The 23,858-nt window shown below is 40.4% G+C and overlaps 1 protein-coding gene across 4 annotated transcripts in view; it reads right to left on the reverse strand.

Moving 5' to 3' along the window:
- The window catches only part of TAF5L (TATA-box binding protein associated factor 5 like), a 33,089-nt gene that overhangs the window by 2,817 nt on the left and 6,414 nt on the right, over nucleotides 1–23,858 (reverse strand). For 2 of the 4 annotated variants that reach the window (XM_007989757.3, XM_007989758.3), the window contains exons 2-4: nucleotides 18,406–18,550; nucleotides 14,170–14,274; nucleotides 6,215–6,939 (exon numbers count right to left, since the gene is read on the reverse strand). In XM_007989757.3, coding sequence (XP_007987948.1) covers nucleotides 6,215–6,939; nucleotides 14,170–14,274; nucleotides 18,406–18,547 — 972 coding nt within the window. In that variant the 5' untranslated portion in view covers nucleotides 18,548–18,550. Of the gene's footprint in view, nucleotides 1–6,208; nucleotides 6,940–10,153; nucleotides 10,229–14,169; nucleotides 14,275–18,405; nucleotides 18,551–23,858 lie in introns of those variants that run through there. The other 2 variants (XM_073011845.1, XM_007989759.3) reach the window with 2 other exon arrangements.

Here is a 23,858-nt window from a genome sequence, read left to right on the forward strand (position 1 = left end):
ACAACTATTAGTTCAGGCATGGTGGCTCTCATTGTAGTCCCAACACTTTGGGACGCCAAGGCGGGAGGATCACTGGAGCTCAGGAGTTGGAGACCAGCCTGGGCAATATAGGGAGACTCTTTACCAAAAAATGTAAAAAATTAGCTGGGCATGGTGGCGCATGCCTGTGGTCCCAGACACTTGGGAGGCTAAGGTAGGAGGTGCCCTTGAGCCTGGGAAGTCCAGGCTGCAGTGAACTTTGATGGCACCACTGCACTCCAGCCTGGGGGACAGAGTGAGACCCTGTGCCAAAGAAACCCCAAAACAAAAACAAATACAAACAAACAAAACCCAGAACTGTCAGAGGAGTTTAGCCAAAATAAAACCTGGATGTTTTAATAATTAACAGTAAGCTAGAAAGGTACAGTTACTAGTAAATCACAGCCCCCACTGCCTGGTGACCAGCCACAAACTGCTTGGTGTCTCAAAATAAATCAGAATGAAGTTTTTAAAGTGACTTTCTGGAGGGTCTCAAAAAACATTTCCCCCAAAGTAACCAAACAAGGCGTGGATTCAGAAGTGCTTTAAGCAAAGCCAAGCGATTCATGTGATTCTTCGAAATAATTTCCTGTGTGTGAGGACAGAAAAGACGGCAACTAATGGTACTCGGAAAGAGTCCCCTTTCTTGGTCCCCTCCCTACAAGTATACCATCTGTTTTCAAAATTCATTTCCCTTTATTCCCTCACAGATAAACTCCTCAAAACTACAGCTGTCTCTTCTGTCCCAGAATTCATCAATTAAAATGGGTTTTAATTAAATACCAGAAGAAAGGAGTATGATGAAGATTCCTGAACCAGTCACCTTTGTTGGTTCATTGCGGCAGCCTTAGGTTCTTGTATAAGAAAAGGGCACCCTTTTTTTTCCTACTTGAAAATGGTTAAATTCAAAATAAAATGAATGCCTCCCATGTGTACATATTTAAGAAAAAGTTGAGAGAAAATAAACACTGATGTTCATGAATATTCAAAATGGCTATTCCAAACACTCAACATTAAAAATACATAAGTATTTGGGAGCTGAAGGTTCAACTGAGTGCTACCAAAAATATTAGTAATTTTCCTTTCCAAAGAAGTTACAACAACACTTTAAAATTTCAAGAATGACTCACTGCTCTACACCAGAAAGTTTATATAAAGGCTGTGGGAACAAAAATGACACCAGATGAATTAAACAAAGATCCTTTGAAAGTTAACTGTGAATTAAAGGACATATTACTGCCTCTGAGGGGTAAGTGGTCTTCATTTGGAACAAGAAGCTATGGAAGTGGCCTTCACCTCTGCAGTGGTTAAGGCATCACAGTTGGAGATGGAGAGGTGCATGGGCTAGGAGCACGGGCTGGGAGTACAGCTGGCGCTCCCCAGGGATCTTGATGATAGTCCCGGGCTGGTGGAAACGTGCCCAGCTGACTCTGTAGACCAAGGAATGGAGAAACCAGAATGTTCCTGCTAGCTATCACTGTCAGCCCTCTGCCAGGACCACAGCTTAAAATAACCCAGCCACATTTTCTGTGTGGCTCAACCAGTCCCACGCGGGCCTCAGAGCAGTCGAGCAGCTGATTTACAAGGGCCCAACCCCACAGGTTCTCACTTCTCTCTCCTGCCGACAGGATAATACCATACCCTACGATTCAGCCTGCACACTCCACAGTAATTGGGTATGCATCCCAAATAGAAATGTTTAATTTGTAAAGCATATTCATGTAATAATAAATCTTATTCTGTACATTATGAAACATACATGAAATAGAAATTTAAAAAGAAAAATAAACAGAAAGAGATCACGTATCATCTCATGCCCCCCTTGTGCTGTAGTTTGCTGCCCTTGCTCTGGACTGTGGAGTCCCTAAAACCTCAGATTTGCTATGGCTGTCTGCTCCTGGACTCGGCGGCTCCAACGACCTCAGAGCTCACGCTCACGTTTCCCCCAGACCAGGGGTCCTTTCTCGGGGTCTGGAATTTAGCCTCCATCTATTCTCTCATTAGCTGTCAGTGGAACAGGAAGACATTAAATTTGGCTGGACTTATGAGTAGATTAGACTTGGAAGCAAGTGAATCACTGCTACCTATGTGAGAGATGACAGCAGCCTGAACTAGAACAGAAAAGCTGGATACTGGCTAGCGTGAATCGACATGTGCTGTTCGTGTAAAATACGTATCAGATTTCTAAAACTTAGGACCAAAAGAGATGTATGTAACAGATTTCATGAATAATTTTTTTATATTGCTTCTATGCTGAAATAATTTGTTCGTATTAGTTTGAATGAAATACATCATTAAAATTAATTTTAACAAATTTTTAACCTTTTTAGATGTGGCTACTAGAAAAATTTAAATTACTATAAGGCTCATGCCATATTCCCATTGGATAGCATTAATCTAAATGACAATTTTACACACAGATTATAGAATTGAGTATTGATGCTAATATGCCTTCTTTATTTTTCAAACCTAAAGAAGACCAGATTGAGGGGAAAACCACCAGATATATAAATGAATTGCACACAGCTGTTTTATTGCTGAGTTAAGGTGGGAGGTGCTGGTAGTGGTGAGGGTAGCACACATAGCTGAAAAGAAAGAAGAGCAAATCCTTGGTTTGGTATCTCTGTGGTTTTGCCATGTTGCTCAAATATTAAAAATACATAGGTATCAATCAACAGGGGTAAAGGTTGGACATCATTTCTTTTTTTTTTTTTTTTTGAGACGAAGTCTCAATCTATCACCCAGGCTGGAGTGCAGTGGTGCGGTCTCGGCTCACTGCAAACCCTGCCACCCGGGTTCAAGTGATTCTCCTGCCTCAGTCTCCTGAGTAGCTGGGATTACAGGTGCCCGCCACCACGCCCAGCTAATTTTTGTTTTAGTAGAGATGGGGTTTCACCATCTCGGCCAGGTTGGTCTTGAACTCCTGACCTTATGATCCACCTGCCTCAGCCTCCCAAAGTGCTGGGATTACAGGCGTGGGCCACTGTACCCGGCCAGATATCATTTCTATCTCCATTTCATATAGAACAAAAGATGGAGAATGAAGGTTTCACTTTTCATCTCAGTGTCTGAAACAGGAGGAGGGCTGCTCATACCAAGGTGAAAAGCAAGGGACTGCTATGTCACTTAACACCTTTCCAAAGGTTAACCTAGATGATCTTCGAGTGGGAGACAAGAGAAGCTACAGGACAGTGCTGTGAATTCAGTTTTATTTGGCATAATTAACAGAAAATTTTATGCTTACATAGAAGATTTTGGTTAGTTTTCCTTTTTTTTTTTTAAACTGAGATATAATTACATACTATATAATTCTTTCAAAGTGTACAATTCAATGATTTTTAGTACATTCACAGAGTTGTGCAATGATCACCACTATCTAATACAGAACATTTTCATTACCTCACAAAGAAATGCCACACCCATTAGCGGTCACTCTTATTCTCCTTGCCCAGCCCTTGGCAACCACTCTTCTCCTCTCTGTCTCTACGGACGTGCCTATCTGGATATTTCCTATGAAAGGAATAACAGTAGGTGACCTTTTATGACTGGTTTCTTTCACGTAGCATAAAGTTTTCAAGTTCATCCATGTTGCAGCCTGCATCAGTGCTTCATTTCTTTTTATGGGCAAATAATATTCCACTGTATGCACACACTACATTTTATTTATTCATTCATCTTGATGGCCATTTGGACTGTTTCCATTTTTTGGCTATTGTGAATAATGCTTCCATGAATATTCATGTACAAGTGCCTGTGTGCACGTTTTCCATTCTCTTGGATATATGTCTGGAAGTGGAATTGCTGGGTGCGAACACCATTTCAAATACTGTTGAAATATTGTATTCACTGATTTATGTAATAGTTATTGCTTCAAAAAGATGAAAGCAGAGAGTGCAAGCTGGCTTTTTAATCTGACTTACATAGTGATTTTGTACTTTCTATCATCTCATTAATCCATATGGCGTCACCACTTGCTTTTACCTCTTTGGTTTCTCTAGTTATATGAGTTTGTGGCTCCTGTATTAAGAGTCTCTCTCTTTTTTTTAAATATTCAATCTTTCATTTCAAAATAATAGTCTGTTTTAATTATGCACTCTACAAGGGAAAAAGAAAAGTCCAAATTTTCACTGGAGAAACATTAAACACCAACTATCATAACTAATTTATGCCTGGCTTCCCCCCCCACAAATACTTGTCAGAAACCAAAAAGAAAACTTCCCAAATTGCTGTGATAAAATGGGTGGGCAGGCAGAAATCCCATGCAGGAAGCCCCTCAACAACAGAATAGGAGAATCTCAGCTTTAGTTCTTAAGTTAAAAAAAAAAAGTTTATTCTTAAAAAAGGCAGAGGCTAGCTAGCATCTACAGTACTTTCAGTACGAACAAGGATGGAAAGCCAGAAATGTTTAAACAAAACCACCATTCCAATGACATCTTTTGCTCTCTTCTTGATGGGACATCCAACTGTTTAAGCCTGAAACACAAATGTCACCATTGATGCTTTCTCTCCCTTGTCCCCTACAGTAATCGAATAACTGAGCTCTCCTCTAGTCTGTCCATGTCTCCTTTGCCACTGCCACTACTCTAGTTTGGCTGCCGTAATTGCTCATATAAGACAGTATCACCACATCACTTCCTGTCTTAGCCCCTCTCCTAACTCCAGCCATAACTTAATTTCTTTCAGTTCCTGGAATTCTGCATGCGGTTCCTCACTTCTGAGTCTTCAGATACACTCCTGATACCCGGAAATATACACAGCACAAGTCACAGAGCTAGTTATCAGTAGTGGCCAGAGTCTTAAAATGTTTTATTTTGGTCTACTGTTATCAGATGTCATAATGCTATCTTCCTTAATATTAATTTTTAATGCACAGAATATCCACTCTGTATCATCAAAGCTAATAAGGTCAGTATAAATAATTATTTTTTGTATTTACAGAAAATTGAAAGCAAATGCAGGCAGTATTCCTCAGTTTTATCAGAAGAACTCCCAAAAAGAGAACTGTCTCCAAGGAAAAGAGGTGTTTGAAAATTCAAATACGAATGTAATAAAAAATATTTTGGAGAGAACTATAAAATTCTAGAAATTAAAGCTTCTACACAGGAATCTAGACTCTTTACTTATCATAAATCCTTCAATTACACTGTCTTGGTTGCAAGAATCAAAAATTCAAAGGCCATCCTAACTGGAAGCGGACTCAGAAAACAGGAACAGGAAAACACTGGTTTAATTTAGGGTACCCAATATTCTTAACATCCTTATCATTAACTGTAATTTAATTAGACTGATTTTTTTGCTCCTTAATTTTTCAACATTGTGTAAAGAATTTTCCATCCAAAGTAATGTGAGGCAAAGCTACCTGAATGTCAGTGGTGATAAGACAAAAATATTTTGGCCCACAGCCAGTGGTCCTGAAGAAGGACCACTCTGAAGGAAAGTTAGTTCTGTGAAGTTTAATTTCTATCTTCCTTGGCCCACATTTTTTCTAAGGTAGTGAATTTTGGTGACCTGAAATCCAAGCTGCGCCTGCCCTTTTCAATGACTGTCCTAAACGGTTACAAGTCAAACAAGATTGAACACTGACTGACGGGGGAGCTGGCAACTCTACTTCTTGTGTTACTTCTCCGAGTGGGGTCTGGGAACACCCTGTGGAACATCGAGCCACAGGATATGCACTGGCCTCAGAAAGCTAATACCATCCAGTGTGGTGAGGGTACAGGGACGCCAGTGTTCTTACTACTGTTGCTGACACTGTGAAATGGCACAACCTTCTGTGGGGAAAATAATATTCATTATCGTTTACAATGCAGGCCCTTCGACTCAGTTATCCTACTACCGATTATTTACGCCTGAGCAAATGTGCACACACATAAGAGTATATTTACTGCAAATCTCAGCTAAAGTCAATATTAGCTACAGTTCTTTCATTAGGCTTAGTGTTATTATCCACATTTCACATAGTATAAATACTGACCATTCACTAATAATGTTAAGTTAATGTTGCTATAAATTGTTTTTGCATCTTAGGTTAGGCGTGTGCAGGAATTCAATGGCTACAGGTTACATGGCATTAGTGTGGCTTCCGCTGTAGGATGAGGAAAATTAGGAAGTCCATTCTAAGATATGTCATGTTTGTAAGGACATTCTAACGAAATTAGGAAGGCAGGTACAGGGAAGAAAAAAATGGTATTCATACCTCCGCCTCCAGAATATCACAAGCCAAATGGATGCGGGACACGTCTACTTGATGGGGCTCTGATTTTAACTTCTTGGATCGTAAACTCCAAAGTTTTATACAGGAGTTGTCAAACCCAGCAGCAAGCAGCTTGCTATCGGGGGAGATTTCTGCAGTGTTCAACAGCTGCTCTGTGTTATAGAAGGCATAGAAGCAGATGGTAGTGAGGGAGGGAGGCCCATCCTTGACGCGCTTAATGCTCTCCTGTAAGACCTCTAGGGCAGCCTCGTTCTGCAGAATAGGGCTGGGCATGTCAGGGGGCTCCAAACCGTTGTTCTCACTGCGGGAGGAGCTGCCACTGGCATATAGCTGATAGTCTGTTCTCTTGGCAGGCTGCACATCAAGATGAATATGTAAGGTGAGGACTTTGCACAGGGCAGTATTGTTGTCACTTTGGAGGTAGCGGATAAGGTAGTTGTAGCTGTCTTCTTGGAGACGGACCACGTACTTGTTATCTAGGAATGCTCGAAGCTTGAAGTTAGATAGGATGTCCTGGATGGTTTGAGTGGTCTGTAGCTGCTCAATGACATCCTTCTGGCTAGCATTCTGCAGAAACATTCCATGGAAGCGGCTGTAAAAACTTTCCACTGTGCTCTTCGGACTGTTTTGGACCAGGTTGAGATGGAGGTAGACAAAGAGAGGATAGAGGAGAGGCATCACTTCGTGGCTATGCTGGGAATCAGAATCTATAATGAAAGAAAACGAGGGCTTTATAATCAGCATAATCTTACAGAATAATGTGATCCCTCCTGGGGATCACCACCATCACATAACGCTTTCTTGCCAGGACCCCATTTTTAAGAGTACTGATTGAACTATAAGCCCAACACAGGATTCTGGAATTTCAAGGCCTTTTGATTGAAGAAAGAGCATGAACTCTGAAGTCCAGCAAATCAGGGCCTGAAGCGGGGCACAACTCAGGAACTCAATGCCCAGAGTGGTTAAGTGACTTGCCAGAGTTCACAACAATACAGTGGCTTGTACCCAGGTCTTCAAGATTTAGTATTTTTTCCCAATACATTAGTGTTTCTTCAAATTGGGGACCTCAGATATCTGAGGGTACTTGGATATATTCTTGGAAGACTGAGTTCTTCACAATTTTTAACTTGATGATAATGTGAAAAATAATTAACACACAGTATATTCAGAATTATCTGGATGTCCGCTTAACAAGTTAAGTACTGACAAGTGATTTTAGTGCTCTAGTTTGTGTTTTGTAATTACTTCTGGCATCCACTGTTTCAAGTAAAATCAAAGCACTTACTTTAGTGGGTTCATTAACATGTCTGGCTATACAGGCTAGCGTGTCCCATGTTAACGTGACAGCCTTTATCCACAATTGTCTCATCAGCATATTCATTCTGATTTTGTTGGCTAACAAATTCTCTTTTGCAGTGATAATTTACAAATAAGACCATTTTATGTCATTAAGACTCAACTACTTACTAATTTGAGAGTTTAGCACCATGAAACTATAAGACAGAGAATGTTATTTAAAAGGTATATAGCTTGAATTCATGGGTGAATGAGAAAAGAACAGAGGTATATTTGACACCTAAATAAGTGCTCAAGGCACGCTGTGAGGGAGCAAAGGCTTCGATGTGATTCATACACAGTGGGGAGAGAGCAGGGCCTCTGCAGGGCAGAAGCCCCTCAGGGAGCTGAGACCAGCCCGCATCGCAGTCACCAGTGCTGTCCAGATGCCTGCTTGCAGCAGCAAGTTAGTTCTGGCAAAACCCATTCGTTACATTCACTCAGTGTTATTTTCAACTTTACTGCTTTTGAAGTTTTGCTTGTTCCTTATCTGTAATCAGTCTGGGTTTCGTAAAGAAATATAATAACCATAAAGGTTTTATATCTAGTATAATGTTTGTACATATTTAAATAAATCAAAATAAAAATGTTTTAAGTCAGCACTTATGTTTTGGTAGCATTTTTTTTTTTTTTTTAATGAAAAGACATCAATATAGGGTTTAAGACTGAGGAATACTGCATCAGTGAATCTTGCCCCCTAATTTGATGATAAAAGACATCTGCACATTATTTCTGCTTAACACCCTATTTCACTTTATCACAAGGTGAATGAATCTGCTGTACAATATTCATAATATGCATTTTAGAATAAATGTATCCCAACTCAAATACATTATTTACAAGATGAAAAATTACAACCGTCCCACTGAACTGGAAGTTAAGACAGCCACCCAGTCACTTTGGGCTCCTCACACCTCTGAATCAATAGGCAAGGAAAGGAGTTACAGTGTTAGCTGGGGTGATTGATCCTGCCCAAGAGGAACTGGAACTACTACACAATGGAGGTGAGGAGGAGTATGTCTGGCTTAAGGAGATCCCTTAGGACATCTCTGTACCCTGCCCTGTGATTACGGTTGACGAAAATGACAACAATCCATACAGGACTGTGAATGGCCCACGCACCTGAAGAATGAAGGTTTGGGTCACCAGGTAAACCATGATCAGCTTGCAAGATGAGTGCAAAGGCAATACAGAATGGGTAGTGGAAGGAGGCAGCCACGAATACCAGCTACCACCATGTGACCAGTTACAGAAATGAGGACTGTAATTGTTGTATTTCTTATTTTGTTATGAATGTTTGGGTGTGAATATCTATATATAGATATACAAAAAGCAAGTATCTTTGTATTCTTTCCTTTCTTGTCCCCTTATCATATAACATCGGATTACTGACTTTATTTTTTTGAGATGGAGTCTCACTCCGGTGCCCAGGCTGGAGTGCAGAGGCGTGATCTCGGCTCATTGCATCCTCTGCCTCCTGGGTTCAAATGATCGTGCTGCCTCAGCCTCCCAAGTAGCTGCAGGCATGCGACACCATGCTCAGCTAATTTTTGTATCTTTTTTTCTTTTTTTTTTTTTTTTTTTTTTAGTAGAGATGGGGTTTCACCATGGTGGCCAGGTTGGTCTTGAGCTCCTGACCTTAAGTGATCCACCCACCTCAGCCTCCCAAAGTGCTGGGATTAAGGGTGTGAGCCACTGTGCCAAGCCAGATTACTAACTCCATATCACAGTATTTAAGTATTAAGTATTGTTTACCTCACAGTATTGAAATTATAGAATATCATGGAGAGGAGTAAACAACATCCAAGGACTTTGCATCCTCCTTTAGGGAAAAGGTTAGTGTGTTTTTTGGTTGTACACAGGATAATTTTATCAGGTTAGGTGGAAGTATGAACTTGTTATTCTCTTTATTTGGTGATTAAGTATGGAATAAGGAGATGCATATGAGTGTCAAGTTAACAAGGAGTGGACTTGAAAGGTTACTTTTACATGTCAAACTGTGGGTGAGGCGGGGGGGGCATGGTACACAGTCAAACATTATCTTAAATGTTTCTGTGAAGGTATTTTTTTTCTCTTTTTAAGATGAGATTAACATGTTTAAGTCAGCAGACTTTGAGTAAAGCAGATTACCTTCCATAAAATTGGTGGGCCTCATCCAATCAATCAATCAATCAATCAATCAGTTTAGGCTTTAATAGAAAAAGACTTATCTTCCCCTAGTACAAGGAATTCTGCCAGCAGAGCGCCTTTGGATTTGAACTGCAACACTAACTCTTTCCTGGGTCTCCAGCCTGCTGGCCCGCCCTGATTTTGAAAGTGCCAAGCCTCCACAATCGCATGAAACAATTCCTTAAGTAAACCTCTATATATCCATCCTGTTGGCTCTTGGCTCTGTTTCTTTGGAGAACTGTGACTAGATTTTGGTATTTCTTTTTCCTTTGTATTCTATTAGGATGAAGGATTGTTTTCAACTCCTTAGAAACAGAATTTCTGGCTCATTTTCTAAAATGAGAGACATTTTAATTGAGTAAGTTTAGAAAAAAACCTAGCTATCAAGAAATAGTGATGTACTACTTTAAAACTTACTGAAATTCACTGTTGCTTCAGCTCATAGTTTCAAAATTGCTTAATTGCTCTCTCGTGTCTGAAGAGAACAGTGTGCTGGGTATAAAACAAAACAATTGATCAATTTGGAAGAAGGTGAGATTCAGAATTCCAACTCCCATTTTTAATTATTCCCTTGCAATCATAACATACTCTATATTTTACTGAAAGTGTACTCACTTAAAATATATTTTTTTCTAACTGCAAAAGTAACAAACATATCCTCTGAAAGTACACTTTTTCTTCCTTCTATCTATCCACTGAAATGTAATGAATGCCTGCCTGGTGCCCAACTCTACTGGTGGTAAATGAGAGAACAATGGAGTTGTTCACGAGTTCATGGAAATTAGTAGTCCACGGAAATTGTTTAATTTAGTATCTACTAAATTAAACAAAACTAATCCTGTTGGTCCTCATTCTCCTCTACCTTTCTTCAGGGTTTGGCTCTACTGACTGGCACTCCTCTGTCCTTTATTCTGAAATCCCACACTACTTGGTCCTGCCATCACTCCCTTTTTGGTTCCTCTTCCTCCCGTCAATCCTCAAATGCTCATTTCACTCTAAAGAATTAACACTGGGTGTGTGCCTCCTAGGAGGCAGGCACTTTACATTCACGATCATGTTTAAGAGTCACAGCTGGCCCTGGTTCAAATCCAGAGGTTGCTTGACTCCAAAGTCTGTGTTCTTCCCACTACACCTCCTGAAGAAAGGACCTACGGCAACAGGTGAGCTCACAGAATCTCTCATCTACAGACAACCTGTGGAGGAAAAATACATTCAGGTGGATACAGATATAGATTCTCTTATATCTTTCCCTAGTATCTTCCTTTGAGATTTTATCATTTCTTAAGACTTTTAATTTGCATCTCCCTATAGCTGATGCTACACGTTCTTTATCACAAGTCTTTACCTTTCTCCTAAATCCTAGCCTCAAATTTCTCACTGCAAGCTATGCAGTAGGATGCCACTGTCATGACAATTTAAAAAACATAAACCCTCTGACTTATTTCTTTTCAATAAACCTTCATCTCCACTCCAGTCTTAAAAGTCTGAGCCATTGCCACTTCTTCCTCCTTTACTTCTGAGCCTGGGAGATTCCACCTTGGTGATTTGACTATGAAATAAAGCTCCTGCCTTGCAATTCCACAATGCTGTCAATTTCTGGTCCTTTCTCACCTCATTTCTCAATGTTGCCAAGCACTTAAATTAACAGTCAGTCTCCTTGCCATTCCTCTTACACATAATTTTACAAACTGCTTTCAGACTAATATTCATTGATCTTCAGCCTGAAAGTCTTATTCTCAACAAAGCCTTAGTTGTTCCTGTAGAGTCGTCAAGCCTGCCTTTTTGCTCATGTTATTTCTTACCCAAATCACTCCTCTTCCTCCTCCTCTTCCAGTCTACTGAAACTCAGCGTATCCTTCAAGTGCTGACTTAAATCCTACCTCCCGCTCAGGAAAGCCTTCCCTGACTACCCCCAACCAAATCGCTTTCTCTTTCCATTCTGAATGCAATTCCTATATAATTCAGAAACCGATCTCATGCTGGTCTGTGAAAATGCTTCTGTGATATTCAAATTTTATTTAAAAACTTTTACCTATAGTGTTTTTATGTTAGGAATCCTTCTAAAATAGACTAATGAGTATATCTTATACTTTATCTTGATGTTCAGGAAATAACTATTCATTTGATTTGGTTATAAGCTCTTCAGAGACCTGAGGGTAGAGAAAAATATTCCAGGAGCAGAAGTCCAAAGTGATCAACATATATTAACCCCTTTTAAATAATGATCCTTTAAACCAAAGGATTAAAGAATCAAATTACAGACTTAATAACAGACAACTTTCTCAGTTCAGAAACAAAGAACCTAAAGGAAATGGCTGATAGATTATAATCTTTTGAAATGTAAAGTTCTGGCCAAATAATCCTTGTGGTAGTAATTTTTAATGGTAAAAGATGAGTATAAAGTAATCAATATATAAACCAAAATAATACACCTGGCCTTACACACAGAGTTATCCTAGTTTTTATCTGGCCCCCATAATGGTTAGCATTTTAAAGCAAAGAATCTATATTTACTATAGTCTACAGTTGGAGAAAATGGTCAAAATATTACAGGAAATAAGGGTTACAAAATCAAACCCTCTGGGGGGTTATCTTATCAGTTTCACGGTTGTTGGGTGATAGAATTCATAAGTAGAGAACAGTCTGTTTAATAGTTACAAAAACGAAAAATCATGAAGATTAAGGCTTTAGTAAAATGAGTCTACTACATTTAAACTGAAAAGAAGGAAGTTTCATTAATTCTGCATATCATATAAATGTTAAATATTTCAGGGCAGTGATCAATTTCCACTAAAGATAAAAAAAGAAAAACTGAATTTATAGTGTTTCTTTCATTCAGAGGTAAGAACTTAGAGATATTTTTTATCATTGGCATTGGTTTCTGAGGCGTTAAGCAATTTTAAGAAAAATTTAACTCAGTTTTTAGCAAGTTATTTTACTCAGTTAAAAAACTATGATATTATTCTCTCCATGACATATTTATTTTCACCATACTAGTGGTGCGGAAGCTGGTTTAGAAAGAAATGTCTTGGCTGGGTGTGGTGGCTTGTGCCTATAATCTCAGCACTTTGGGAGGCCAAGATGGGAGGACTCCTTGAGGCCTGGAGTTTGAAATCAGCCTGGACAACACAGTGAGACTCTGTCTCTACAAAAAAATTAAAAAAAAAAATTAGCCAGGTGTGGTGGCACATGCTTGTGGTCCAGCTACTCAGGAGGCCGAGTTGGGAGGATCACTTGATCTCAGAAGGTCGAGGCTGCAGTGAGCCATGATCATGCCACTGCACTCCTGTCTGGGCAACAGAACAAGACCCTGTCTCAAAAAAAAAAAAAAAAAAAAAAGAAGGAAATTATCTGGCTTCTTTGAGCCTGTCTCCTTCATTCATTCAGCCTGTATTTATGTTAAGTGCTGACTACATGCCAGGGTAGATACTGTACTAAGATATATTGATATGGTCCCTGCCCTCATGGAGCGTATAGTCTAATGAGGAAAACAGACACAAAGGTAAATCAACAAATGTATAATTTTAAGAGAGATATATTCTGACTCATGACAGTGAGATGGCTTTTGTCATGGATACGACTTATTTCCATTATGAGTCACTCAGTCACTCAGATGACCCTAATGACATTACATACATTTTTGTATTTTTTAATCATTGAAGCATAGGTATATAATAAAATAAACTCAATCGCATAATTTTGTTGTTACAGAATTGCAATGATTTTTGCAGTGAAGTATTAATATACTTGGTTGACTGCTAAAGTGAGTTATCCTGGTGTAAATTTTTATGTTTACATCCCTTTCCCATTTATCTTCTGGGGCTCTTAATGTTTTTCTTCCTAATATGTGGTATAGTATCTTTTTTATTCTTATATCTCAAGTGGTCATTTTGCCACTCACAAACTGGTCTAAATGACAACTTTTAGTATTTTTGCCTGTTCATTCATAAGGACTATTTACTTGCACTTTTGGAAGTAAGGGGCAAAGCCCATTGTGAAATGTACTACATTATTAGTAGAGAGATAATGTACATTTCAAATGTGCTGTATTTAAGGATGTTTCTCTGCATGGCTGACAGTTTCTACTTATTCAATACAAGTCACAAGTCACTGTGCTGAAGGCCATGAATAAAACAGTGAATAAAACACCCAGAGCTCTGCCCTTGTAAACTTAAACCTCATGATTGAACTCTTCAGGAATTCCAATAGACCATAAGTTTGAATGCAAGAACTGTGTTAAGAGTACCTTCAAATCCCTAGTATCTCATACCAATCGTGGAATATAGTTGGTTCTAAGGGAAATTTGCATTACTCTATTTTTTTCTTTTTACTGCTCCTTGTGGAGCAGGGCTAACTCATAAGCAGTGTGCCCAGAATTGGTCTGTATTACTCTGTTTTCTTAATAAGAAAAGGTTCTAGAACTGAGTACTTACCCGTGAGAAAATTCCGCAGTCGTCCAAACTGTACTTCATATTGCTGGGGTTCTGCCTGGCAAGGGGCTGCAGACACTATGTTGGCACAACCAGACTCTGATTGCACTAAAGAGAAGATACACAAGACAGGGCAGGAAACAGAGAGATGATTATTAATCCAGTATATGGCAGGGTGGAGGAGGGTGTTGTGCACACATGCACAGCAACTGACATTTCAGCAGGTTTCCAAAGTGTGCTGGGTCTTGGTTAAATACGACAGACTGATGACACTTGTTTCTCTCCCCTCCCTCCTGAAGTTCAATAAAATGAGGGCCAGGGAAGGAAAGGTAAAAAGCACAGGACTAGGTGAATGAGAGAAGACAAGTACATAAATTCACGAGATTTATCAGGAAATGTCTGACCCTATGTTCTGACATTTCACAGGTGCCTTCGTGTGAGTTCATTGTCAACCACTGTGCTGGGCACTGAGTGGGCCCCTTCAATCTGGAAATTCACGTCTTCTAGTTCTGCGAAGTTTTCTTGAATCATTTTGATAATTCTCTATCTTCTGAGACTCCTATAATTTCAAGGTCGGATCTCCTGAACCAATCCTTTCTTTTTTTCTCCTATTATTCCATTTCTTTGTCTTTTTGCTCTACTTTCTGAAAGCCTTCCTCACCTTTTGGCCCTTCTACTGATTATTTCCCCCTAGATTACTTATAATACCTAATGAGTTTTTATTTTTTACTATCATGTATCTAATTGATAAGTTTTTTCATTCTCAACATTCTTTTTTTTCCCCAAACAGGCTATGATTTTTGAATCCTAAGTATTTGAAACAAGGTATTTTTGAAGTTTTCTTCTGTTTCTTTCCATCTGCCCTTCTTATATGTTTCTTCTAGGGTTCAATGGCCCCTGGCTGTCTTACAGTGAGGCACTCTGGGTGGTGAGGCTCACCCTCCAGGGTGACCAGGGTGAGCAATGTCCCAACATCACTGTCTTTTGGTATTTCTTCTTGGGCAAGTTAGACTCCCCAGGGAAGGATCGTTTACTTGCCTTCCTGGAGCAGGGGTGCCTGGCTGCAGTATCCCGGGCAGATGAATTGGTGCGGGGGAAACAAGGTTGGAGTCTCAATAGTCAGTATGTAAACACACACTTCATCTCTAATCTGAGAGTTTATGCTTTCTAAAACCAAAAACCAAAAACCATTCTCCTCCTGTTTACAAGAGGAGTGGGGAATACTGGGGAAAAAAGGTGGCTAAAAACCAAGGGAAGCCACCTTTAACCGTATCCTGAATGAAACATGAATGCATTTTGGACAATGGAATGTGGATGGAGAAATGGTGATGAATGCGGCAGGACTGAGGGAGCCATAACAGGAAACAAGCAGAAAGGGAATCACAGGTGAGAGGAAAGCCACCCTACTCCAGGAGAAGGAAGAGAAGCCAGAAGCGAGGACCTGCTGCAAGCCTGCATGCAAGGGCGGGGCTCCTCTTCCTCCTCCTTGCCCCCACCTTTAGTTATTCTGTCACTAAATCCTACAGATTCCTAAAATTTATCCTCTCCTCTCCACTCCCATCACCACTTCCTCAACTGAGGCGGTCTTCACCTCTTACTGGACTGTGTCTTCTAACTACTTTCCCCGATTCTAACCTAGGCTGCCTTATCAATACTGCCACTAGACTGATTTTTCTAAAATTCACATTTGAAAACTTGGATATCCTCCTCCAATTTGTTCCCTGGTAAATATCTAATGGTTCCTTTCCAACTCAGCTCACTCCTTCAACTATTTACTGACCCCCAACTATGTCAGGAATCACAAGGCCTTTTCAGGCGCCTTCCTTGGCTTACCAGCCTAATTTGGATGATCTTTTGTGCTACCACTGAACCTCCCCCCTCACAGAACTTACTATCTCATGCTCTTCTTCAATCACTGCCTCACTTCCCAACTAGAACACTTAGCTTCTCAGAGCTAGGGTCAAATCGTAGCTATCTCTAGAACTTTTCAGCACGTGGGCTATAGCAGATGTTCACTAAATGTCTGCTGAAAAAAGACAGAATTCTTCAGATTACTTAATTAATGGAAAAATCTAGGACAAAATCTTCCAATAATCATATTTCATGTTTCTCACTTTTCCTGGTGGTTTTCCAGCAACAACACTTTGTCCTAATAAGCTATTCTATTGAAACTAAGACAACTTAGATGAGCAAAGTTCTTGAAGACTGTTTAATATTGTTCATTCCTACTTTCTATCAACAGCAGCAAGAATTACTGCTCGCTGGTTCCAAAGGATGCAGGGCAGCAGATTTTTGAAACAGCTAGGATGGCATGTTCAGAAAGAATTACTTTACAGTGGGATAGAGGTGTTATAAATGGACTCTCCTATTCGAACAATAAGGCACTCAGTATTCTATACTAAGCCCATAATCTGGACCTGTTTTGGTTAAGGGTATCTCTGAGGAGTTTGAAGGGAAGGAGTAACAGGTGGATCTGACCCTGAAATATGTGGCGGCAGGCTGCTGACTAGGCTTCTGTTTGTGTTTCAGAGGGAGTCACGAACCACTCCTTTGAGAGCGTCCTCAGGTTGTTACTGTCCTAGCACTCCCTTCCTATGGCAATGTCAATGAAGCCCGGGTCCTTGACTTTGAAGGTATATAAAAAGAGGGCACTGAGGTAATTGCTGCTGCTAGGATGGAGGATGAAACCATTAAGAAATGGAGCAGGTGGTGACAGATACTTGGAAGAGCAGAGAAAGTCCAGGAACAAAGAAGAGAGAAGAATGTAGCCTGAGCATGTAAGAAAGGGAACCAGGACTGAGCTGCAGAAATCACTGCTAACTCCACCTCCACACACAGTCATTAAAGTAGTTTATAATCACCCTAAAGCATCCCAGCATTTTCTCCCCCCCAGAATCTCTAGTAAATAAGTTCAGTAAAAGCAAGTCCTGTTACACTGGGTGCAGTGACTCACACCTGTAATCCCAGCACTTTGGGAGGCCAAGGTGGGAGGATCACTTGAGGTCAAGAGGTCATGACCAGTCTGGGCAACATGGTGAGATCCCATCTCTAACAAGAATAACAAGCAAAAAAAAAAAAAAAAAAAAAAAAAAAAAAAAATTAGCCAGGTGGTTGTGCATGACTGTGGTCCAAGCTACTCGGTAGGCTGAGATGGGAGGATCACTTGAGCCTGGGAGGTTGAGGCTGCAGTGAGCTGTGACTGCATCACTGCACTCCAGTATGAGTGATGGAGAGAGACCCCTTCTCAAAAAACAAAAAACAAAAACACAAAAAAAGAAAAAGAGAGTCATATTACATAGAAACATGAACTCACAAAATAGCTAACAACTACAGTTGGCCCTCCGTATCTGTGGGTTTCACATCCATGGATTCAAACAACTGCAAATCAAAAATTTTTTGGGGAAAAAAAACCCCAAAGTCCCAAGAAGCAAACTTTGAATTTACCAGGTGCTGAATACCATGATGAATCCATGTGAATGAGGTGATATGTAGGCATTGTATTAGGAATTATAAGCAACCTAGAGATGATTTAAAGAATACAGGAGGATGTGTGTAGATGTAACCTACTATGCCAAATATTATACCACGTCTTATCAGGAAGGGACTTGAGTGTCCGTGGATTTTGGTATCCATGGAGCGGTCCTGGAACCAATCCTTTATGGGTACTGAGTGATGACCGTACTTGTTAATCCAGATGGAGTCAACTCAAGTTTTTCTAAAATAGAATCTGATTTCAAAACATTAAAAAACAAAAACAAACTTAAAAAACTTCAGGAATATGTCTATAATAATAATATTTCCAACTATGGATCCTGAAGTACTAATTCATTCAACAAACCTGACTTCCACATGTGAAGCTCCATGCTGGAGGAGAGGGGACCTGTGCAAGAAGGGGACAGAGGGAGACCCTGTCCCTGAGGGTCTTGTAGGTTAATTGTTTACGGAAGGAAAAAGTTGCACATACTTTCAGGTATAGATAAAGTAACTGAATGGTCCTGAGGAAGGAAATGACTTTAGCCAGGAGAACCACAGAGGTTATCAGAAGTGGCATGTGAGTATGGCTCTGAATGACAGACAGGGTCTCTGAGGCCAACATCATTCACTTAACGTAGCTCACTGAGGTTTTTGGTCAGTCTGCTGTCTCTGGCACTGTCTTGAGAAGAGAAGCAATCCCACATGGATACTGACGTGAGTTCTCCTGCTCCAGGTTCACCCCACCAGACAAACCCCCACCATTACCTGTTAGATTGGCCGCCATCTCTTCAGCAGTCTGTGACAGCCGCAGTCCTTGCTTCAGGGGACCGTCTGAGTCCACGTACTGCCGGCGTTTGAGGTAGCAGGACACTGCCATCTGAATCTGCTCGGTACGCACTCGTTTCATGACCTTCGAGGGAGGCAATCACAGGATGCAGAGACATCAGGGGCCTGGGAGAGCAACCCACCCAACTGCACCATCGCGGATGGGTAGGATACGTAGGAGAGGAAGACCAGCCATGTGGCTAAGTGGCCTAGTTAAGACGCAAATCTAAGTTCCCTAATACCAACGTGGTATACTCTTCCATTTTGTCTGTTTCTCCAATGACAATACAACGAACTTCAATTATAGAAAATACGAAAAGCATTGATAATAAAGTCCTTAGATCACCCCCAAACGCTGTTTAATACCAAGATTCCAATCAGCCCCATGAAACTTTTCAGTAGAGAAGCTAACAAAGAGCAAACAGGGCCAGTCTGAAATTTAGGGCCTTTGATTTCTCCTGCCTACTCTGTGAGAGAGGTGTTAATTAGCAGTGAACTAGCCAAAAAAGCAGGCAGGAGGCAGTGCCAAATCAAAGACCACAGAAACTGGATAAATAGATGTTAACAAAGTATGAAGTTAACAATGGTGAAGGGGATTGTGATATTTTTGCTTAATAGCCAGGAAAAGGCTGCCAGCTCCAAGTCAGGGATTTGCAAAATGTGTTTTCATTTTAATTGTATAATATTATTTACCTTTTTCACTCTTTATTTTAAACCACAGGTACAGAAAGGTAGCACAACACTAAGAGGGTATGTTTATGTGTTAGCATATGTCTCATAAATTCCTGTAAGAAAGGAAAAGAAAGTGGTAGGAAGTGACCTGAACAGAAGCAAATTATTTTTGAATAATTCAAGCTAATTTGTAGGTTCACAAAAATAAAAAAAAGGAAAAAGAAAAAAAAAAAAAAGAGGCACTGTTTCCTTTGACTATTGAGTTTATTATCAAGAATGACAGGAACCCCTAGTATTGCCATGGCCTCAAACACTACTTTGTCAGAAACAAATACTGCAGTCCAGATGACCAAAGACAGCTGGATGAATTTTGTGGGTTCACTGCTATCATGTAAAACATACTTTCCCCTCCAGGACCAAAATATTGTGTCCATTTTGGAATGCATTTCATGTACGCATACACACACGATCATCCCAACCAAAGCAACATTTTCTAAATCAAGGTTTCCCAGTTGTTTTGTGTGGGAGATCTGTTTTTGATCATTTATTTGCATGCGTTTAAGTTTTAAGTTTCAGTTACATCTATTAGTATTTTCCTTTGAGAGTTCTTTCATTCTTTTATTTTTGAGACACTGTCTTGCTCTGTTGCCCAGGCTGGAGTGCAATGGCATGATCTCAGCTCACTGCAACCTCCACCTCCTGGGTTCAAGTGATTCCCCGCCTTAGCCTCCCGAGTAGCTGGGATTACAGGCCCACACTACCACACCTGGCTAATTTTTATATTTTTAGTAGAGATGGGGTTTCACCATGTTGGCCAGGCTGGTCTCGAACTCCTGACCTCGAATGACTCACCTGCCTTGGCCTCTCAAAGTGCTGGGATTACAGGTGTGAGCTACCATGTCTGCCTTTCCATTCTTTTTTAAGATGTAAAATTCCACCTTTTCCAGAAATCTATTTATTTATTATTTTTATTTTTTTAGTAGAGAAGAGGTTTTGCTATGTTGCCCAGGGTGGTCTCAAACTCCTGGGCTGAAGCAATTCTCCTGCCTTGGTCTCCCAAATTGTTGGGATTACAGGCATGAGCTACCATGCCTGGTCTTATTTTTCTTTAAACATAAAAAAACTATTTGTATCTAATTTTTGTCCAACTGCAGTTTCTTTTAGTGTGTGGTGAATAACCAAACAAATGTTTTGCCTAGTGACTGTAGCTAACACACTGTCCCAATACCATTTGCAAGTAATTATTTCCTTCTAAACTGATTTGTGGGAGCCCTTTAAAAATAACACTCTGAAGACCCACTTTTCAGTTCCCTAAAAGTCATACAACATGGCAAACTGTGAAGGCTAGAGACACAACCACAAATATATACACATACAAATATAAAATGTCAGGACATTATATATATATATATTAAACCATATGCATAGAAAGATTACATTATCTGTGCATTTTATTTATTTATTTTTTGAGACGGAGTCTCGCTCTGTCGCCCAGGCTGGAGTGCAGTGGCCGGATCTCAGCTCACTGCAAGCTCCGCCTCCCGGGTTCCCGCCATTCTCCTGCCTCAGCTTCCCGAGTAGCTGGGACTACAGGCGCCCGCCACCTCGCCCGGCTAGTTTTTTGTATTTTTTAGTAGAGACGGGGTTTCACCGTGTTAGCCAGGATGGTCTCGATCTCCTGACCTCATGATCCGCCCGTCTCGGCCTCCCAAAGTGCTGGGATTACAGGCTTGAGCCACTGTGCCCGGCATGTGCATTTTATTTCTGGATTGCCAAAGAGTTCAAAATATTTGTTACAAAGAAGGGGTACTAGGTCTGTGACAGTTAAAAAGAAGGGACATTGTGGTTGTGAAGCAGTGACATAATGAAACACAATAATAAATTTCTAAATACTGAACTCTCTTCTCACTATGAAATTCACCTTGATTGTGTATGGTGTGTTATTCTCTCACTGTATTGATGACTTGGGTTACTTTTTAATTAAGTTGTTTTTTTTAATTGCTAATCCAGGGATTCTGATACTTCTGAGAGTGGGGTCCCTGCTCCCATTCTCTGTGGCCACTGATCAGCACTTCTCTACCAGCGATCCTCCAACCTGGCTAGACATAAGAATCCCGTGAGTGTGTGGACATGTCTAAATAATTCCAGCCCTGCAGATTCTGGTTCAGTGTTATATTTAGATGAAAAAAGTTAAATGCACACAGAGGCTGTGACAGTACTGTCCTTTCCTGTGTGGCCCAAAGTCAAGACGAGTCAATCCAACCAGTGCCTCTTCCCATCACTTGCTAAAGCTGCTTTTCACCTAACTTCAAGAGCTCCTAGTCTGTGGACTTTCCCAAGCCAGCCCAATTCCCTACTCTAGCCGAGACTGAAATCTTTCCAACTTCTACACTGCCGATCTTTTGCTGACTTGGGAATGCATGCACGTATCGATGTACATCCTTGAGCATTCTAGGCAGATGGGCCTGGATCTCTCAGATCACCTCTGACAGGAAAAACCCTTGCGTGTGAAAGACACACGAATGACTGATAGGGAGAACAGACTCTGTGATGACACAGTGTCCTCAAGGTGAGACAATATACCTTTGTGTCTGAGGAGGAAGGGAAAAGATGTGAAGTTATGAAAGAGTAAACAGAACGGAGTAAGAATGAATGATAGTCAACACTGACTATATTTAAGATTGCTAGAAGCTAGTTTGTAAAACTGATTCTAACAAATGTGCTTAAATTAGCTGCCCCAAATAGCAGTTTCTCTGAGTCCAAACTACCATTTATGATAAGGGCACTTCCCTGAGTGGGGGTGGTGAGCCAACTGTAGGGCCATGGATCTTAAATGCAGGAATTCTGGCAGTGACTCTCTTGCATAACCATGCTGAACTCAAATACTAGATAACGACCCAATCAACTTAGCTGGGTTTTATTCCAATGTACCTATATTTCAAGTGACATGGATAATTAATGAACCTGAGATAACTCGGTCCCCTCCACCCAGATTGATTTCCAGAGTTCTAATATCCAAAAGAAAAAAATTCTCCTTAAACTAGATCCAAGTCTCTGGAGAGACTCATACATGAGACGAACAGTGCAATTCCGTTACCTGCCTAGCTTTTCCTATAATTATAAAATCTTTCAAACTGAAATTGGATTTAGATATAATTATACTCTTTGTTACCATTTCAGAATTTCTCATAATTTTCAATTTATATAAAATACCTAACTTTCAGAGGTAAAAACAGATGTCAAATACTCTGCTCTTCATATCACATTGTTAGTATTTCTGGAAATCAAAATGAGGATTTTGACACAATGTATATCTATTCTCATATATCAACAGTTGCCAGATACTTCAACCAAGCTGCTATATAAAATCACACACGATCATTTCAATGTAACAACTATGCAGGGAAAACCACAGCCACACTTAACATTCAACTACAGAAATGTGGGGAGGTGGAGATACATGGAACCCAGGCATTCTGTTAAGATGCTGTCAGTGTGGAACTCTAGTCTGGTCAATCCCTTCAGTGGTTACACGCTGCATCCTATCCCTCCATCCCCACCCCCCTTAGGCTCTAATGTACACAGATGGTAGAGGAGTACTGGGAGGTACCCTCACCCACCACGTCACAGGTTAAAGTACTACACAGTTCCATGAAATGCCAAAAGAGTACTATCTGGCTTCCCCATCCCTCCCCCTGCCCCAGTAAGGTGGCAGTTTTGAGTAAGGGTGAGTTCAAGATAAATTCAGGCAAACTCACTACACAATCCTCAAATCAGCCCTTCAACTGAGACTTCTGACTGTTGGCCTTTTCTGAGTAATTGTACTTTTTTCCCAATGGTAAATTTACGCTTATAACAGATGAAAAAAATTATTTTTGCATTTTTTGTAAAGTATCTACTAGGTAACTTATTAGTTCTCTTCACTCACAGCAACTAAATGGTTGTAATATCTATCAAACGATCAGTCTAAGTTGGACCTAAAACCCTAGCTTTGCATTAATCATCATGATAAAGTATATTCAATTAGCTTTGTGAAAATATAAATCATAACTGAAAAATAAATGAGCCATAGTACTTTCCGTTTCAGTCATACCTCATATAATTTAAAAATTATGATAGCCTTTCATATTCAATTTTTGCTCAGACTGACAGAAATATACTTGAATTAGAAGCTGTGTTTTTTCCCAGGGTGTCCTAAGAAATAAAATGGCACATGGATAAGGCCGTAGCTGGGCTCAGGATGCAGTGAAGAATGTGGCGTTTTGGTGGGGATGATAGCAGTGGTAGAAAGTAGGTGGAAATCACGAAATCCAGCAAACAGATGTCATGAGAAATAGATTTTCTCCAACATCAGCTGATGTTCCAGAAGTCTTGTTTCATCAGCTACTTACCCTACAGCCTTCCACCTACGCTATGCTAAACCTTCACCAGTCTCCTCACCCAGCCAGCTGACCCTGCTTCTGACCTCAGCAGGCTACTGAGACTTAGGATTCCTTAACTCTTGTCTGATCTAACCGGTCACTTTCCAGCACCATCCTTCATGATTTCTCAGCTGGATGTGATGCTGCTGAACTCACCTCCTACTTGAAACTCCCTTGGTCCCTCCCACTGCAAGCCTCTCTCGTGGCTCTGCCCTCCCAGTCCTGTCTGCCACTGCTTCTTCACATTCCCTGCTTCCCCACACCACTATGCAAGACTTACAGTCAGATCACCTTTCTGAA

This window comes from Chlorocebus sabaeus, chromosome 25 (genome assembly GCF_047675955.1).
Source record: "Chlorocebus sabaeus isolate Y175 chromosome 25, mChlSab1.0.hap1, whole genome shotgun sequence".
Lineage (NCBI taxonomy): Eukaryota > Metazoa > Chordata > Mammalia > Primates > Cercopithecidae > Chlorocebus > Chlorocebus sabaeus.